This window comes from Conger conger, chromosome 2 (genome assembly GCF_963514075.1).
Source record: "Conger conger chromosome 2, fConCon1.1, whole genome shotgun sequence".
Lineage (NCBI taxonomy): Eukaryota > Metazoa > Chordata > Actinopteri > Anguilliformes > Congridae > Conger > Conger conger.
In genome coordinates this window covers 75,017,153-75,037,213 of record NC_083761.1, presented here as the reverse complement: position 1 = coordinate 75,037,213, position 20,061 = coordinate 75,017,153, and the positions used below count along the sequence as shown (strand labels likewise).

General features: G+C 42.7%; 2 protein-coding genes across 2 annotated transcripts; both read left to right on the top strand.

The window, feature by feature from the left end:
* Nucleotides 1-7,201: 7,201 nt before the first annotated feature.
* On the top strand, nt 7,202-8,043 carry LOC133121325 (galactose-binding lectin l-1-like). The gene is made up of 3 exons (XM_061230528.1): nt 7,202-7,245; nt 7,479-7,650; nt 7,873-8,043. Exons 1-3 carry the CDS (start codon nt 7,202-7,204, stop codon nt 8,041-8,043), a joined length of 387 nt encoding a protein of 128 aa, XP_061086512.1.
* Nucleotides 8,044-14,775: 6,732 nt separating this feature from the next.
* On the top strand, nt 14,776-15,617 carry LOC133121324 (galactose-binding lectin l-1-like). Its single transcript, XM_061230526.1, has 3 exons — nt 14,776-14,819; nt 15,053-15,224; nt 15,447-15,617. Exons 1-3 carry the CDS (start codon nt 14,776-14,778, stop codon nt 15,615-15,617), a joined length of 387 nt encoding a protein of 128 aa, XP_061086510.1.
* The last annotated feature ends 4,444 nt before the right edge of the window (nt 15,618-20,061 follow it).

Sequence of the window (20,061 nt, the reverse complement as noted above, 5' to 3'; positions counted from 1 at the left end):
ACATTCCTTCTCTGGCTCCTGATTGGCTGCTCTACCCATTACCTCTTTTCAACAGCTCTGCTAGATCTGAATGATCTGATCTGAACATCGATACCTTTAACTTTTGCAACTTTGTTCTGGTGTCTGTGCAAACTCACCCAAGTATGGGAATCATTCCAGCTGGAATAAATCACAAGCAAGTAAATCTTGATGTGTGGATGTTCATTTGCGACGGGGTGGGGGGTAGAGATAGGGGTGTCAATACCTTTGTTTTGCACCATTCAGAAATTCACATTTAATTTCGTACTTGCTTAGCAGTATTTCCCAGTCACATGAGTGACTTTCATTGGGTGGTTAAGGTAGATATTATTTCACACACTTTCTACTTGATCCTGGGTTTTCAACAGGGGGTGCTTGGTTCTTGAAGGTACAGTAGGGGGTCAGTGTATAGACTATAGACATTTGGGAAACTATTTCAAAATATAAATTTTACATTTACATTTTAGTCATTTGGCATTTAATCCAAAGCGACTTACAAGTGCATAGGTTCTTCGACAGGTTAAAGCATCAAATCCATAACTAGTAAAATACACATGAAAGGCTGTTCTAAACAAAAAGCAGTCATCATGAAAAAACATTTTTTGGGTTGGATATTGGAAAGGGGGGGGGGGGGGAAATCAGGAGGACTAAGATATAGTTTGAAAAGGTGTGTTTTTAGTCTGGGGTCTGGGGGGGGGGGGGGGGGATTCTGCTGGTGGTAGGCGAGCCATTCCACCACTGAGGAACCAGAGTAAGTTATAAAACACTTTATAATTCATGATGACGATGGCCTGGATGAAAACCACATTTTAGATAGCTCGATATGTTCTGAGGAGATTCATGTAAGGTTGCTTGATAAGAGGATTATTCTTGAAACATCTAGGACCTGAAATTATACCTTGCAGGTCACAACTCAATTTCCATACCAGAAAAACACAGAAAAGGATTATTTAATTTACATGACGATGTGGCACCCATTGGTGTTCCTGCCATCTCTCTACATGACCGGAGCCATCTTTGCTTGGACTTAATTAATTTGGATTGAACATTTACACACTATAATTATTAATGGTATTTCCATGTAATACCATTTTTAAAACAAACCGGTGCCAACCAGCGGCAGATGGGTTACCCCTGAGTCAGATTCTGCTCAAGGTTTCTTCCTGTTATCCTTGCCACTGTTACCCTTGGTGTACTCTTGGGGACGGTTCTCTATAAAGCCTCTTTGTTATAAAGGGCTAGACAAATTTAAAAAAATATTGAAATTGATTTGGCCAGGCACTAAACAGTAGGCTGACTGTTTTAAAAGTTATGGAAGAGAGTGTACTGCTTTGACAATTTCAAGCAGGACTATATGGTCCAATAAACAAAATTCTTGCTTGAGAAGCAATTATAAAGTGACTGCTTCACAACTACTCGGAAGCAGCGAAATACACTCACATAAATACACTGAGGAAATGGTCTATTAATGGTCATATTAACCACGTATCACTGCAGACAAATAGTCCTAGACTCAACCTGTAGTGTTTATTGCTGTATTCCATCTTGCTCCAGTGAGAGCTCTTATATGTGCAGTGCAGCTATGACACAGTGTCCCAGTGGCAAACTGCCCTTCATGACTACCAATAGTTGACTGACCATTTACAGCTCCATTTGCAGAACTGGAATGACCACATATGGGAGACTTTGTGACCGGAGTCGGCAGGTACATCCATGAAATTAGATTACATTGTTGGAATTTGGCAAACGCTCTTATCCAGAGCGAGGTAGAACAAAGTGCAGGGGTGGGGAGAGGTGCAGCTTGTCTTCAGTCTGCGCTTAAAGGAAGTCAGAGGCTCCGCTGGTATGACCTTCACTTTTTCCACTGTGTCAGATGGTGAGAATGAGAAAAAGAGTTGGGTGTCATCAGCATAGCAGTGATAGAACAAACCATGAGCAGTAATAACAGGGCCAAGGGATCTAAAGTAAAGGGAGAAAAGAAGCGGGCCAAGGACTGAGCCCTGGGGAACTCTTGTGGCAACCTGGAAAGAGTGACCAGAGAGGTAGGACTTGATCTAGTTCAGGGATGTGCCGCAGATCCCTTTTACTGACAAGGAGGACAGGAGGATGGAGTGATCCACAGTGTCAAAGGCAGCAGAGAGGTCGAGAAGAATCAGGACAGCGGAGAGGGAGGCTGCTTGTGCGGCATGAAGTGATTCACTGATGGAGAGGAGTGCAGTCCCTGTCCAGTGGCCAGATCAGAAGCCAGACTGGCAGGGGTCGAGTAGGTTGTTCTTGGAAAAGAAAGAAGAGAGTCAGTTAGAAGCAGCTCGTTCAATTGTTTTGGATAAAAATGGAATAAGAAATACTGGGCTGTAATTCTGGATGATGGAGGGGTCCAAGGTGAGCTATTTCAGCAACGGGGTGATGTGGGCCCTCTTGAACGATGATGGAAAACAGCCAGAAGACAGGGAGGCGTTCATAAGGGAGGTGACAAATGGAAGGATATCAGGTGTGATTGTCTATAGGGTAGGGAAACTTCCAAGTCTGTAATAGAAGAAAAAATTCTGAATGAGGGGATGGGCAAAGAGGGGCGGAGGGGCAAAGAGAGCGGTGGTGATTGTGAAGGAGCTGCGGATGTCTGCGATCTTCTCGTCGAAGAAATCTGCTAAGTCATCAGCAGCAAAGGACGACTTTGGTGGAAGCGGAGGCGTGCTGAGGAGAGGAAATAAATGAGAATAGTTTCTCAGCGTTAGAAGTGGATTCATGAGTTTGTGTTTGATCGTAATTTACCTTGACAGTCATGACAGTAGAAGAGAATGCTGCCAGGAGAGATTGAGAGGTTCGATGGGTCCTCGGATTTCCCCCACTTCCACTAAGCTGTGCGAAGGCTGGTCCTGGAGCTCATGGATGAAAGCAGGGTGGCAGAGTCACGGAGGAGGTTGGAGAAGTATTCGAGAGGGGGGAGGGAAGCGGTGACAGTGGGAGCAAAGGAAGAGGCTGAGAGGGAATGAAGGTTATGACGGGCTGAAATAGTGGACGTGGGAGGAAGAGAGAGAGGATAGAGAGAAAGGAGGAGGGAGAAGGAAATTAATGGTGATCAGATGTATGCAGAGGGGTAATCGTGAAATAAGAGCATGAGCAGTTCCTAACAAAGACAAGGTCTAGGATGTTGCTCACCTTGTGGGTTGGGGGGGAGAGTGTTGCAGGGAGAGGTCAAAGGAGCGCAGCAGCCTGGGAGGCTTTGAGGCAGATACTGAAGTCTGCTAGGAGGATCAGTGGGGTGCCATCCTTAGGGAAGGAGCCCAGTCGGCAGGCACAAATTCCAGCAGGAGCCATAAGGAATCTCCACAGTGACGTTTTGGTAGCCATATGAAATTGTGCTGGACAATATCCTCATCTGGGGCTCTTCTGTTCAGGAACATGATGAACACTTTCACTGTGTGCCAGACCATGCCAGAATAATACACTTTCAGTTGTACTTCATATCCCGACATACAGTATGTGTGGTCTCAGCCTATGAGATTGTTGTATTGGTACAGGTTGTAGCGGGCTATGTGGAACACTGGGGATTTTGGGACATGAGATGCAAGTAAACTGTCTGTAAGAAAACATCTGTGACATACGTGGTAAACATCTCTCAACGCTCAAATATAGGACACACTGTATTGGCAATGATCCCCGCATCGTAAATGCACTGCACTCCATCAAAACATCTTTGCCATTTGATTAGCAAGTTATTGGATGCTGACTTCATAACTGCTATATCAAATCAGTAAACATTTCTTCTTTCAAAGCTGTCATTTTCATGGTAATTACATCATTCATTTGGATTAATTTTCAACTTTTGTCCTGTGCTCTGCTGCCATCTGGATTTTTGCATATAGTGGAGCTTCACCATCACAGTGTATGCATTTTTAGATAATTAATTTTTTTTTAAATGTCCGAACTGCCATCTGCTTCTTTCACAAATTGCACCCTGCGTATGATATACATATACACGTGTCTACGGATGCTTGTGAGAAGCACAACCGCTGACTCTCGTGGACCCTGAGCTAAATAGACTGGCCTTCCATTTGTTTAACACTTGTCAATGACACCGTCACTGTACAGTATGTTCATTCATTCACAGCCATGGGGACAGAACAGGAAAAGAAAAAATGCAAAGCTGAATTCTTTTCATCTTCTTGTCAGGATAGATTTTTTTTACATCAAATTCCCCCTGGGTCTTCTGATTTCAGTGGGGCTTGAACCACCAGTCTTCCATGTCCCAGTCAAGCACATTAGCCACTATGTTATAAATGGTAAATGGTTGGAATTTTTATAGCGCCTTTATCCAAAGCGCTTCTCATTCACCCATTCATACGCACACTCACACACCGACGGCAATTGGCTGCCATGCAAGGCGTCGACCAGCTCGTCAGGAGCATTTGGGGGTTAGGTGTCTTGCTCAGGGACACTTCCGACACAGCCCGGGCCAGGGATCGAACTGGCAACCCTCCGACAGCCAGACGACTGCTCTTACTGCCTGAGCCATGTCGCCCCACAGTCTCAGAAATAAAGTTACCAAAAGTGCCAAAAAAGGTGCAAATGCTTGTCGCTAGGGTGGTACCCCATAGGGACATAAAATTGTACACCGAGCCAGCAATATATATAATTAATTTGTATCTTGATTGCTTAGAAAAACTTACTCATCTGCACCCAAAGAGAACAGTACTGTGCTTTTAGGGTACATTTGGGAAATTTGATCTTTGAAGAACAAAAATGTACCTGTACTGTCGCGATATTTCTGAAAGTGCAAATATGAGTATGCATTTAAAATATTTTAATAATTAATTTAAATAATAAATAATTTTCAGGCCTAAATATCATTATTAAAAATATTTACATTTTGTCCGAGCCCGTCATTTTGTAAAAACTAATGAAGAGTGAGAATGTGCCTTTGGTCTGTGTGTTTGGATTTTACATTACCATCTCACCTATGGGAGCAGCTACATCAGCTCCAAGGACAAGCACAGAAGGCCAGAACTCCTGATGCACAAGGGTAGAATCCAGAAGCTAGAAAGGGGGGTACTTTGCATGCTGTAGATACAAAATGCTGTAATTTCTACATGGTGAAAATTTGTTGAATTGACAGAAAAACTAGAGTTCTGTTCGAAAATAACACATAGGGGAGACTGGGGAACAAACTAATGAGGGACATATGGGAATTTTACAGTTTCACCAGAAGAATAATGATACATTTGTTTTCACTTACTTTTAGTAACCTGCTTGTCCTATGTGAGTGGTGGGATGATTTTGAAACTTAAAAGAAAAGCTAAAAGTGTCAGGTTGTGCCCTGGTCTCCCCTACATTTCTCTAAATTACATTGGTTTCATCACCAGCAGTGGCACCTGCTGAAAACACATGAAAGCATAGAGAATATGCTGCATTGGAGCATGTTGCTCCATTCTTTTTTCACAGATTCGCATATTCTCATATTTGTTAAGGACCTCCTAAATTGTCTTCACTGCTATATTTCTAGCGTTAATCTAATCTGTTATTTCCTCCCACATCTTCTGTTTTTGGTCGCTGTCACAGTCGGATTGAGTTTGCTTTTAAAAATGGTTTTTATTTTCATGTATTCCTCCAACAGTATACACTGCCCCTCATATGTCCAATTTGGTTTCCTTTTTTCTTTCTTCTGTATTTGCCATTTTTGCAAAATAAAATACAGCTAGGCTACTGTGGGTTAGTGGTTAAAACCTTATTTTATTGTATAGCCTACAGCCAATGATTGTCACAGATGAGATAACGCATCCATGGTTACGGTCAAATTTTGCTACAGTAAAATGTCAACCATTGCAGAAAAGCACTAAACGGTTTCCCTTACCTAAGAAAAACGTCTAAGGGTTTATATCCAACACCCTCAGGTAATTCCCTTAGATAAGGGGATAAATGTCAGAGTGAAGGGAAACACTTACGGTATTTTATGGAACCAGGCACTGTAGCGAACCTTGAATTTTACTGAGGGAAACTGTCGTTAAGGTGTTGTATGCAACACTTAATGGATTTTAATGGATTTTAATGAAAAAATGCAATACTTAAGGGTGTTTTTGAGGGTTTCTGGCATTTCACTTCAGGAAAGCCTTAAGAGACACTTAAGGGTTTGTTGTGCAACTCTCTTAAACCTAAGGGAAACCTGAAGGGGAAATTACACTTAATAAAGAGCGTTTAATGTAACTGCGCAGTTCTTTAGATATAATGTAATAAGGGAACTTGACTATTTATTTCATGAAAAATGTTATCAACCACCCATGGATACTCTTCTTTGCAGAAGTGCTTCAATTCAGACAAATTGGGTGGTTTTTGAGCAAGAACTGCTCACTACAGATCCTGGCCCAGCATCTCTATTGGGTTCAAGCGAAGGCTTTAAAAGTTTTATTTTACTATTCAGTTCATCGCACATTTCTGCTAGGTGCTGATATTTATTCGTTACGCTCAAGCTATGTTTGGAAACAGTTGGAAGCTGGTACTTCAAGCTGGTCAAAGCTGGATCTTTGATATTGTTACTCCATACTACATATTCTTGAAATGTCAGATGATATGCCGGAGCACTTTTAGTTTTGGTTTTTAAAAGCTCAGATGTAAAGCAGATTTTTTCATTACTAAAGCTGTCATTTGAATGTGAATTTGATTCTTCATTTGGTGCTGTCACAAGTAATACATGCACAACTGCTTTAGGCCAATTATCCATCAATTTGATTGGTTATAGCTCGGCATGGCTTGCCTCACAAGCACATAAAAACGTGATTCAAACCTTTACTTCACATTGCAACCGTCTTACAACTGTGAAGAATCTGCAACTGAACTGCCAAGATGAGTGTAAGTATAGATGATTTTCTAACTCAAAGAAAAAAAAACTGTTGATGATGCACATGATATAGAAATTCATCCGATTTAATAGATCACATAGTGAACTGTTCCTCAGTCAAATTCTCAGCTCTGCCTGCACTTGTAGAGGGGGCACACTCTTTGCACAGGTCTGTTGTAGTGCTGAGAAGATAATTTTAGTCTTTATTTAATTTTGAATGCTATGACTTTCTATTATCATGACCATAAGATGAGATAGAGCCAGTGTATGGAATGCAGATACATTTGAATGCTTCTTCTACTCTGTTATGAACAGTATCCGGTACTGAAAAACCTTTCCTTCAGTAATGGAATGGAACTGAAGGTCAGCGGTGTCATCAAACCCGATCCGATTCGGTGAGTCATTACAGCTTCTCTCTCGATGATCCCCGTTACTACTTGCTAAATCACCTTGCGGGTAACTAAATGACAACTGACATGGTAGTAATGGCAAGAAAGAGTGAAAGTTGTCCCAGAGTTATGTTGGATGATTATCCATCTGTCTTGTTACAAATGTCCAGGAAACCCTCTACACACTTTCGGCAGTCTAATTGGTTGCCCTCCCTTGTCCTACTCTGTTTCTGTCCCAGTTTCATGATCAATGTGGGCCGCTCCATGGAAAATATTGCGCTGCACTTTAACCCACGCTTCAACATTTATGGGGACGTCCGCACCATAGTCATGAACTCGAAGGAGGGCAACTCCTGGAAAGAAGAGCAGAGGGATGGAAACTTCCCCTTCGAGGCAGGGAAGGAGTTTGAGGTGAGGCCTGGGACAGGGAGACACTGAGTTGGAGTTGCCTTCATCAAGTCCTCTGCACCTGTAACTGCTAAAGGAAATTCTCATGTAATACATTAAGATTAGGAACTTCATCCAACAATCAGTAGCCAGCATTCTATGGATACATTATTGGTAACTTATTATTCTTGCCTTCACTCACTATCCCTCATTTTAACTTCCCTACATTCTCCTTTTATTTCCCAGGTGACCATTGTCTTCAACTTTGACACTTTCGACATTTATCTAGCGAACGGCGACAAGTTGCAGTTCCCCAACCGTCTGGGTGACAAGAAATACAAATACATATACTTTGGTGGAGATGCCACAATCCAACGCATAACTGTGGAACCATCTAAAAAACCAACCAAGAGATAGACATTCCTTCTCTGGCTCCTGATTGGCTGCTCTACCCATTACCTCTTTTCAACAGCTCTGCTAGATCTGAATGATCTGATCTGAACATCGATACCTTTAACTTTTGCGACTTTGTTCTGGTGTCTGTGCAAACTCACCCAAGTATGGGAATCATTCCAGCTGGAATAAATCACAAGCAAGTAAATCTTGATGTGTGGATGTTCATTTGCGACGGGGTGGGGGGTAGAGATAGGGGTGTCAATACCTTTGTTTTGCACTATTCAGAAATTCACATTTAATTTCGTACTTGCTTAGCAGTATTTCCCAGTCACATGAGTGACTTTCATTGGGTGGTTAAGGTAGATATTATTTCACACACTTTCTACTTGATCCTGGGTTTTCAACAGGGGGTGCTTGGTTCTTGAAGGTACAGTAGGGGGTCAGTGTATAGACTATAGACATTTGGGAAACTATTTCAAAATATAAATTTTACATTTACATTTTAGTCATTTGGCATTTAATCCAAAGCGATTTACAAGTGCATAGGTTCTTCGACAGGTTAAAGCATCAAATCCATAACTAGTAAAATACACATGAAAGGCTGTTCTAAACAAAAAGCAGTCATCATGAAAAAACGTTTTTTGGGTTGGATATTGGAAAGGGGGGGGGGGGGGGGAATCAGGAGGACTAAGATATAGTTTGAAAAGGTGTGCTTTTAGTCTGGGGTCTGGGGGGGGGGGGGGGGATTCTGCTGGTGGTAGGCGAGCCATTCCACCACTGAGGAACCAGAGTAAGTTATAAAACACTTAATAATTTATGATGACGATGGCCTGGATGAAAACCACATTTTAGATAGCTCGATATGTTCTGAGGAGATTCTTGTAAGGTTGCTTGATAAAAGGATTATTCTTGAAACATCTAGGACCTGAAATTATACCTTGCAGCTCACAACTCAATTTCCATACCAGAAAAACACAGAAAAGGATTATTTAATTTACATGACGATGTGGCACCCATTGGTGTTCCTGCCATCTCTCTACATGACCGGAGCCATCTTTGCTTGAACTTAATTAATTTGGATTGAACATTTACACACTATAATTAATCTGTTTCCATGTAATACCATTTTTAAAACAAACCGGTGCCAACCAGCGGCAGATGGGTTACCCCTGAGTCAGATTCTGCTCAAGGTTTCTTCCTGTTATCCTTGCCACTGTTACCCTTGGTGTACTCTTGGGGACGGTTCTCTATAAAGCCTCTTTGTTATAAAGGGCTAGACAAATTTAAAAAAATATTGAAATTGATTTGGCCAGGCACTAAACAGTAGGCTGACTGTTTTAAAAGTTATGGAAGAGAGTGTACTGCTTTGACAATTTCAAGCAGGACTATATGGTCCAATAAACAAAATTCTTGCTTGAGAAGCAATTATAAAGTGACTGCTTCACAACTACTCGGAAGCAGCGAAGTACACTCACATAAATACACTGAGGAAATGGTCTATTAATGGTCATATTAACCACGTATCACTGCAGACAAATAGTCCTAGACTCAACCTGTAATGTTTATTGCTGTATTCCATCTTGCTCCAGTGAGAGCTCTTATATGTGCAGTGCAGCTATGACACAGTGTCCCAGTGGCAAACTGCCCTTCATGACTACCAATAGTTGACTGACCATTTACAGCTCCATTTGCAGAACTGGAATGACCACATATGGGAGACTTTGTGACCGGAGTCGGCAGGTACATCCATGAAATTAGATTACATTGTTGGAATTTGGCAAACGCTCTTATCCAGAGCGAGGTAGAACAAAGTGCAGGGGTGGGGAGAGGTGCAGCTTGTCTTCAGTCTGCGCTTAAAGGAGGTCAGAGGCTCCGCTGGTATGACCTTCACTTTTTCCACTTTGTCAGATGGTGAGAATGAGAAAAAGAGTTGGATGTCATCAGCATAGCAGTGATAGAACAAACCATGAGCAGTAATAACAGGGCCAAGGGATCTAATGTAAAGGGAGAAAAGAAGCGGGCCAAGGACTGAGCCCTGGGGAACTCTTGTAGCAACCTGGAAAGAGTGACCAGAGAGGTAGGACTTGATCTAGTTCAGGGATGTGCCGCAGATCCCTTTTACTGACAAGGAGGACAGGAGGATGGAGTGATCCACAGTGTCAAAGGCAGCAGAGAGGTCGAGAAGAATCAGGACAGCAGAGAGGGAGGCTGCTTGTGCGGCATGAAGTGATTCACTAATGGAGAGGAGTGCAGTCCCTGTCTAGTGGCCAGATCAGAAGCCAGACTGGCAGGGGTCGAGCAGGTTGTTCTTGGAAAAGAAAGAAGAGAGTCAGTTAGAAGCAGCTCGTTCAATTGTTTTGGATAAAAATGGAATAAGAAATACTGGGCTGTAATTCTGGATGATGGATTGAGAGGTTCGATGGGTCCTCGGTTTTCCCCCACTTCCACTAAGCTGTGCGAAGGCTGGTCCTGGAGCTCATGGATGAAAGCAGGGTGGCAGAGTCGCTGAGGAGGTTGGAGAAGGATTCGAGAGGGGGGAGCGAAGCGGTGACAGTGTGAGCAAAGGAAGAGGCTGAGACCGGAATGAAGGCTACGACGGGCTGAAATAGTGGAGGTGGGAGGAGGGGAGAGAGGGTAGAGTGAAAGGAGGAGGGAAAAGGAAATTAAGTGGTGATCAGATGTATGCAGAGGGGTAATCGTGAAATAAGAGCATGAGCAGTTCCTAACAAAGACAAGGTCTAGGATGTTGCTCACCTTGTGGGTTGGGGGGGAGAGTGTTGCAGGGAGAGGTCAAAGGAGCGCAGCAGCCTGGGAGGCTTTGAGGCAGATACTGAAGTCTGCTAGGAGGATCAGTGGGGTGCCATCCTCAGGGAAGGAGCCCAGTCGGCAGGCCCAAATTCCAGCAGGAGCCATAAGGAATCTCCACAGTGACGTTTTGGTAGCCATATGAAATTGTGCTGGACAATATCCTCATCTGGGGCTCTTCTGTTCAGGAACATGATGAACACTTTCACTGTGTGCTAGACCATACCAGAATAATACACTTTCAGTTGTACTTCATATCCCGACATACAGTATGTGGTCTCAGCCTATGAAATTGTTGTATTGGTACAGGTTGTAGCGGGCTATGTAGAACACTGGGGATTTTGGGACATGAGATGCAAGTAAACTGTCTGTAAGAAAACATCTGTGACACACGTGGTAAACATCTCTCAACGCTCAAATATAGGACACACTGCATTGGCAATGGTCCCCGCATCGTAAATGCACTGCACTCCATCAGAACATCTTTGCCATTTGATTAGCAAGTTTTTGGATGCTGACTTCATAACTGCTGTATCAAATCAGTAAACATTTCTTCTTTCAAAGCTGTCATTTTCATGGTAATTACATCATTCATTTGGATTAATTTTCAACTTTTGTCCTGTGCTCTGCTGCCATCTGGATTTTTGCCTATAGTGGAGCTTCACCATCACAGTGTATGCATTTTTAGACAATACATTTTTTTTTTTAAATGTCCGAACTGCCATCTGCTTCTTTCACAAATTGCACCCTGCATATGATATACATATACACGTGTCTACGGATGCTTGTGAGAAGCACAACCGCTGACTCTCGTGGACCCTGAGCTAAACAGACTGGCCTTCCATTTGTTTAACACTTGTCAATGACACCGTCACTGTACAGTATGTTCATTCATTCACAGCCATGGGGACAGAACAGGAAAAGAAAAAATGCAAAGCTGAATTCTTTTCATCTTCTTGTCAGGATAGATTTTTTTTACATCAAATTCCCCCTGGGTCTTCTGGTTTCAGTGGGGCTTGAACCACCAGTCTTCCATGTCCCAGTCAAGCACATTAGCCACTATGTTATAAATGGTAAATGGTAAATGGTTGGCATTTATATAGCGCCTTTATCCAAAGCGCTGTACAATTGATGCTTCTCATTCACCCATTCATACGCACACTCACACACCGACGGCGATTGGCTGCCATGCAAGGCGTCAGGAGCATTTGGGGGTTAGGTGTCTTGCTCAGGGACACTTCCGACACAGCCCGGGCCGGGGATCGAACCGGCAACCCTCCAACTGCCAGATGACTGCTCTTACGGCCTGAGCCATGTCGCCCCACACTCTCAGAAATAAAGTTACCAAAAGTGCCAAAAAAGGTACAAATGCTTGTCGCTAGGGTGGTACCCCATAGGTACCTAAAATTGTACACTGAGCCAGCAATATATATAATTAATTTGTATCTTGATTGCTCAGAAAAACTTACTCATCTGCACCCAAAGAGAACAGTACTGTACTTTTAGGGTACATTTGGGAAATTTGATCTTTGAAGAACAAAAATGTACCTGCACTGTCGCGATATTTCTGAAAGTGCAAATATGAGTATGCATTTCAAATAATTATTGTGTAACAAGGCCTAAATATCATTCTTAAAAATATTTACATTTTGTCCTACCCCGTCATTTTGTAAAAACTAATGAAGAGTGAGAATGTGCCTGAGGTCTGTGTGTTTGGATTTTACATTACCATTTCACCTATGGGAGCAGCTACATCAGCTCCAAGGACAAGCACAGAAGGCCTGAACTCCTGGTGCACAAGGGGAGAATCCAGAAGCTAGAAAGGGGGGTACTTTGCATACTGTAGATACAAAATGCTGTAATTTCTACATGGTGAAAATTTGTTGAATTGACAGAAAAACTAGAGTTCTGTTCGAAAATAACACATAGGGCAGACTGGGGAACAAACTAATGAGGGACATATTGGAATTTTACTGTTTCACCAGAAGAATAATGATACATTTGTTTTCACTTACTTTTAGTAACCTGCTTGTCCTATGTGAGTGGTGGGATGATTTTGAAACTTAAAAGAAAAACTAAAAGCGTCAGGTTGTGCCCTGGTCTCCCCTACATTTCTCTAAATTACATTGGTTTCATCACCAGCAGTGGCACCTGCTGAAAACACATGAAAGCATAGAGAATATGCTGCATTGGAGCATGTTGCTCCATTCTTTTTTCACAGATTCGCATATTCTCATATTTTTTGAGGACCTCCTAAATTGTCTTCACTGCTATATTTCTAGCGTTAATCTAATCTGTTATTTCCTCCCACATCTTCTGTTTTTGGTCGCTGTCACAGTCGGATTGAGTTTGCTTTTAAAAATGGTTTTTATTTTCATGTATTCCTCCAACAGTATACACTGCCCCTCATATGTCCAATTTGGTTTCCTTTTTTCTTTCTTCTGTATTTGCCATTTTTGCAAAATAAAATACAGCTAGGCTACTGTGGGTTAGTGGTTAAAACCTTATTTTATTGTATAGCCTACAGCCAATGATTGTCACCGATGAGAAAACGCATCCATGGTTACGGTCATATTTTGCTATAGTAAAATGTCAACCATTGCAGAAAAGCACTTAACTGTTTCCCTTACCTAAGAAAAACGTCTAAGGGTTTATATGCAACACCCTCAGGTAATTCCCTTAGATAAGGGGAAATCAACCCTTAAATGAGTGAAGGGAAAAACTTACGGTATTTTATGGAACCAGGCACTGTAGCGAACCTTGAATTTTTACTGAGGGAAACTGTCGTTAAGGTGTTGTATGCAACACTTAATGGATTTTAATGGAAAAATGCAATACTTAAGGGTGTTTTTGAGGGTTTCTGGCATTTCACTTCAGGAAAGCCTTAAGAGACACTTAAGGGTTTGTTGTGCAACTCTCTTAAACCTAAGGGAAACCTGAAGGGGAAATTACACTTAAAGAGCGTTTAATGCAACTGCGCAGTTCTTTAGATATAATGTAATAAGGGAACTTGACTATTTATTTCATGAAAAATGTTACGAATCACCCAAGGACACTCTTCTTTGCAGAAGTGCTTCAATTCAGACAAATTAGGTGTTTTTTGAGCATGAACTGCTCACTACAGATCCTGGCCAGCATCTCTATTGGGTTCCAGCGAAGGCTTTAAAAGTTTTATTTTACTATTCAGTTAATCACACATTTCTGCTAGGTGCTGACATTTATTCGTTACGCTCAAGCTATGTTTGGAAACAGTTGGAAGCTGGTACTTCAAGCTGGTCAAAGCTGGATCTTTGATATTGTTACTCCATACTACATATTCTTGAAATGTCAGATGATATGCCGGAGCAATTTAGTTTTGGTTATTAAAAGCTCAGATGTAAAGCATTTCATTACTAAAGCTGTCATTTGAATGTGAATTTGATTCTTCATTTGGTGCTGTCACAAGTAATACATGCACAACTGCTTTAGGCCAATTATCCATCAATTTGATTGGTTACAGCTCGGCATGGCTTGCCTCACAAGCACATAAAAAACGTGAATCAAACCTTTACTTCACATTGCAACCGTCTTACAACTGTGAAGAATCTGCAACTGAACTGCCAAGATGAGTGTAAGTATGGAAGATTTTCTAACTAAAAGAAAAAAACTGTTGATGATGCACATGATATAGAAATTCATTCGATTTAATAGATCACATAGTGAACTGTTCCTCAGTCAAATTCTCAGCTCTGCCTGCACTTGTAGAGGGGGCACACTCTTTGCACAGGTCTGTTGTAGTGCTGAGAAGATAATTTTAGTCTTTATTTAATTTTGAATGCTATGACCTTCTATTATCATGACCATAAGATGAGATAGAGCCAGTGTATGGAATGCAGATACATTTGAATGCTTCTTCTACTCTGTTATGAACAGTATCCGGTACTGAAAAACCTTTCCTTCAGTAATGGAATGGAACTGAAGGTCAGCGGTGTCATCAAACCCGATCCGATTCGGTGAGTCATTACAGCTTCTCTCTCGATGATCCCCGTTACTACTTGCTAAATCACCTTGCGGGTAACTAAATGACAACTGACATGGTAGTAATGGCAAGAAAGAGTGAAAGTTGTCCCAGAGTTATGTTGGATGATTATCCATCTGTCTTGTTACAAATGTCCAGGAAACCCTCTACACACTTTCGGCAGTCTAATTGGTTGCCCTCCCTTGTCCTACTCTGTTTCTGTCCCAGTTTCATGATCAATGTGGGCCGCTCCACGGAAAATATTGCGCTGCACTTTAACCCACGCTTCAACATTTATGGGGACGTCCGCACCATAGTCATGAACTCGAAGGAGGGCAACTCCTGGAAAGAAGAGCAGAGGGATGGAAACTTCCCCTTCGAGGCAGGGAAGGAGTTTGAGGTGAGGCCTGGGACAGGGAGACACTGAGTTGGAGTTGCCTTCATCAAGTCCTCTGCACCTGTAACTGCTAAAGGAAATTCTCATGTAATACATTAAGATTAGGAACTTCATCCAACAATCAGTAGCCAGCATTCTATGGATACATTCTTGGTAACTTATTATTCTTGCCTTCACTCACTATCCCTCATTTTAACTTCCCTACATTCTCCTTTTATTTCCCAGGTGACCATTGTCTTCAACTTTGACACTTTCGACATTTATCTAGCGAACGGCGACAAGTTGCAGTTCCCCAACCGTCTGGGTGACAAGAAATACAAATACATATACTTTGGTGGAGATGCCACAATCCAACGCATAACTGTGGAACCATCTCAAAAACCAACCAAGAGATAGACATTCCTTCTCTGGCTCCTGATTGGCTGCTCTACCCATTACCTCTTTTCAACAGCTCTGCTAGATCTGAATGATCTGATCTGAACATCGATACCTTTAACTTTTGCGACTTTGTTCTGGTGTCTGTGCAAACTCACCCAAGTATGGGAATCATTCCAGCTGGAATAAATCACAAGCAAGTAAATCTTGATGTGTGGATGTTAATTTGCGACGGGGTGGGGGGTAGAGATAGGGGTGTCAATACCTTTGTTTTGCACCATTCACAGTACTTGCTTAGCAGTATTTCCCAGTCACATGAGTGACTTTCATTGGGTGGTTAAGGTAGATATTATTTCACACACTTTCTACTTGATCCTGGGTTTTCAACAGTGGGTGCTTGGTTCTTGAAGGTACAGTAGGGGGTCAGTGTATAGACTATAGACATTTGGGAAACTATTTCAAAATATAAATTTTACATTTACATTTTAGTCATTTGGCATTTAATCCAAAGCGATTTACAAGTGCATAGGTTCTTCGACAGGTTAAAGCATCAAATCCATAACTAGTAAAATACACATGAAAGGCTGTTCTAAACAAAAAGCAGTCATCATGAAAAAACATTTTTTGGGTTGGATATTGGAAAGGGGGGGGGGGGAAATCAGGAGGACTAAGATATAGTTTGAAAAGGTGTGTTTTTAGTCTGGGGTCTGGGGGGGGGGGGGGGGGGATTCTGCTGGTGGTAGGCGAGCCATTCCACCACTGAGGAACCAGAGTAAGTTATAAAACACTTAATAATTTATGATGACGATGGCCTGGATGAAAACCACATTTTAGATAGCTCGATATGTTCTGAGGAGATTCTTGTAAAGTTGCTTGATAAGAGGATTATTCTTGAAACATCTAGGACCTGAAATTATACCTTGCAGCTCACAACTCAATTTCCATACCAGAAAAACACAGAAAAGGATTATTTAATTTACATGACGATGTGGCACCCATTGGTGTTCCTGCCATCTCTCTACATGACCGGAGCCATCTTTGCTTGGACTTAATTAATTTGGATTGAACATTTACACACTATAATTAATCTGTTTCCATGTAATACCATTTTTAAAACAAACCGGTGCCAACCAGCGGCAGATGGGTTACCCCTGAGTCAGATTCTGCTCAAGGTTTCTTCCTGTTATCCTTGCCACTGTTACCCTTGGTGTACTCTTGGGGACGGTTCTCTATAAAGCCTCTTTGTTATAAAGGGCTAGACAAATTAAAAAAAATATTGAAATTGATTTGGCCAGGCACTAAACAGTAGGCTGACTGTTTTAAAAGTTATGGAAGAGACTGTACTGCTTTGACAATTTCAAGCAGGACTATATGGTCCAATAAACAAAATTCTTGCTTGAGAAGCAATTATAAAGTGACTGCTTCACAACTACTCAGAAGCAGCGAAGTACACTCACATAAATACACTGAGGAAATGGTCTATTAATGGTCATATTAACCACGTATCACTGCAGACAAATAGTCCTAGACTCAACCTGTAATGTTTATTGCTGTATTCCATCTTGCTCCAGTGAGAGCTCTTACATGTGCAGTGCAGCTATGACACAGTGTCCCAGTGGCAAACTGCCCTTCATGACTACCAATAGTTGACTGACCATTTACAGCTCCATTTGCAGAACTGGAATGACCACATATGGGAGAATTTGTGACCGGAGTCGGCAGGTACATCCATGAAATTAGATTACATTGTTGGAATTTGGCAAACGCTCTTATCCAGAGCGAGGTAGAACAAAGTGCAGGGGTGGGGAGAGGTGCAGCTTGTCTTCAGTCTGCGCTTAAAGGAGGTCAGAGGCTCCACTGGTATGACCTTCACTTTTTCCACTTTGTCAGATGGTGAGAATGAGAAAAAGAGTTGGATGTCATCAGCATAGCCGTGATAGAACAAACCATGAGCAGTAATAACAGGGCCAAGGGATCTAATGTAAAGGGAGAAAAGAAGCGGGCCAAGGACTGAGCCCTGGGGAACTCTTGTAGCAACCTGGAAAGAGTGACCAGAGAGGTAGGACTTGATCTAGTTCAGGGATGTGCCGCAGATCCCTTTTACTGACAAGGAGGACAGGAGGATGGAGTGATCCACAGTGTCAAAGGCAGCAGAGAGGTCGAGAAGAATCAGGACAGCGGAGAGGGAGGCTGCTTGTGCGGCATGAAGTGATTCACTAATGGAGAGGAGTGCAGTCCCTGTCTAGTGGCCAGATCAGAAGCCAGACTGGCAGGGGTCGAGCAGGTTGTTCTTGGAAAAGAAAGAAGAGAGTCAGTTAGAAGCAGCTCGTTCAATTGTTTTGGATAAAAATGGAATAAGAAATACTGGGCTGTAATTCTGGATGATGGAGGGGTCCAGGGTGAGCTATTTCAGCAACGGGGTGATGTGGGCCCTCTTGAACGATGATGGAAAACAGCCAGAAGACAGGGAGGCGTTCATAAGGGAGGTGACAAATGGAAGGATATCAGGTGTGATTGTCTATAGGGTAGGGAAACTTCCAAGTCTGTAATAGACGAAAAAGTTCTGAAAGAGGGGATGGGCAAAGAGACTTTGCAGAAATCTGCAAAGTCATCAGCAGCGAAGGACGACTTTGGCGGAAGCGGAGGCGTGCTGAGGAGAGGAAATAAATGAGAATAGTTTCTCAGCGTTAGAAGTGGATTAATGAATTTGTGTTTGATCGTAATTTACCTTGACAGTGATGACAGCAGAAGAGAATGCCGCCAGGAGAGATTGAGAGGTTCGATGGGTCCTCGGTTTTCCCCCACTTCCACTAAGCTGTGCGAAGGCTGGTCCTGGAGCTCATGGATGAAAGCAGGGTGGCAGAGTCGCTGAGGAGGTTGGAGAAGGATTCGAGAGGGGGGAGCGAAGCGGTGACAGTGTGAGCAAAGGAAGAGGCTGAGACCGGAATGAAGGCTACGACGGGCTGAAATAGTGGAGGTGGGAGGAGGGGAGAGAGGGTAGAGTGAAAGGAGGAGGGAGAAGGAAATTAAGTGGTGATCAGATGTATGCAGAGGGGTAATCGTGAAATAAGAGCATGAGCACTTCCTAACAAAGACAAGGTCTAGGATGTTGCTCACCTTGTGGGTTGGGGGGGGAGAGTGTTGCAGGGAGAGGTCAAAGGAGCGCAGCAGCCTGGGAGGCTTTGAGGCAGATACTGAAGTCTGCTAGGAGGATCAGTGGGGTGCCATCCTTAGGGAAGGAGCCCAGATGGCAGGTGCATTCATGACTCCAGTCGGCAGGCACAATTTCCAGCAGAAGCCATAAGAAATCTCCACAGTGACGTTTTGGTAGCCATATGAAATTGTGCTGGACAATATCCTCATCTGGGGCTCTTCTGTTCAGGAACATGATGAACACTTTCACTGTGTGCTAGACCATGCCAGAATACACTTTCAGTTGAACTTCATATCCCGACATACAGTATGTGGTCTCAGCCTATGAGATTGTTGTATTGGTACAGGTTGTAGCGGGCTATGTGGAACACTGGGGATTTTGAGATGCAAGTAAACTGTCTGTAAGAAAACATCTGTGACACACGTGGTAAACATCTCTCAACGCTCAAATATAGGACACACTGCATTGGCAATGGTCCCCGCATCGTAAATGCACTGCACTCCATCAGAACATCTTTGCCATTTGATTAGCAAGTTTTTGGATGCTGACTTCATGACTGCTGTATCAAATCAGTAAACATTTCTTCTTTCAAAGCTGTCATTGTCATGGTAATTACATCATTCATTTGGATTAATTTTCAACTTTTGTCCTGTGCTCTGCTGCCATCTGGATTTTCACCATCACAGTGTATGCATTTTTAGACAATTTTTTTTTTTTTGAAATGTCCGAACTGCCATCTGCTTCTTTCACAAATTGCACCCTGCATATGATATACATATACACGTGTCTACGGATGCTTGTGAGAAGCACAACCGCTGACTCTCGTGGACCCAAGTTTAACACTTGTCAATGACACCGTCACAGTACTGTATGTTCATTCATTCACAGCCATGGGGACAGAACAGGAAAAGAAAAAATGCAAAGCTGAATTCTTTTCATCTTCTTGTCAGGATAGATTTTTTTTACATCAAATTCCCCCTGGGTCTTCTGGTTTCAGTGGGGCTTGAACCACCAGTCTTCCATGTCCCAGTCAAGCACATTAGCCACTATGTTATAAATGGTAAATGGTAAATAGTTGGCATTCATATTGCGCCTTTATCCAAAGCGCTGTACAATTGATGCTTCTCATTCACCCATTCATACGCACACTCACACACCGACGGCGATTGGCTGCCATGCAAGGCGTCAGGAGCATTTGGGGGTTAGGAGTCTTGCTCAGGGACACTTCGACACAGCCCGGGCCGGGGATCGAACCGGCAACCCTCCAACTGCCAGATGACTGCTCTTACGGCCTGAGCCATGTCGCCTCGC

What these genes read in the sequence shown, in the direction of transcription:
- LOC133121324 (XM_061230526.1), top strand. Translation starts at nt 14,776, where the DNA reads ATGGAACTGAAGGTCAGCGGTGTCATCAAACCCGATCCGATTCG. An exon ending in ATCAAACCCGATCCGATTCG is followed by an intron (nt 14,820 to 15,052) that starts GTGAGTCATTAC and finishes TTTCTGTCCCAG; the next exon opens with TTTCATGATCAATGTGGGCC. An exon ending in AGGCAGGGAAGGAGTTTGAG is followed by an intron (nt 15,225 to 15,446) that starts GTGAGGCCTGGG and finishes TTTATTTCCCAG; the next exon opens with GTGACCATTGTCTTCAACTT.
- LOC133121325 (XM_061230528.1), top strand. Translation starts at nt 7,202, where the DNA reads ATGGAACTGAAGGTCAGCGGTGTCATCAAACCCGATCCGATTCG. An exon ending in ATCAAACCCGATCCGATTCG is followed by an intron (nt 7,246 to 7,478) that starts GTGAGTCATTAC and finishes TTTCTGTCCCAG; the next exon opens with TTTCATGATCAATGTGGGCC. An exon ending in AGGCAGGGAAGGAGTTTGAG is followed by an intron (nt 7,651 to 7,872) that starts GTGAGGCCTGGG and finishes TTTATTTCCCAG; the next exon opens with GTGACCATTGTCTTCAACTT.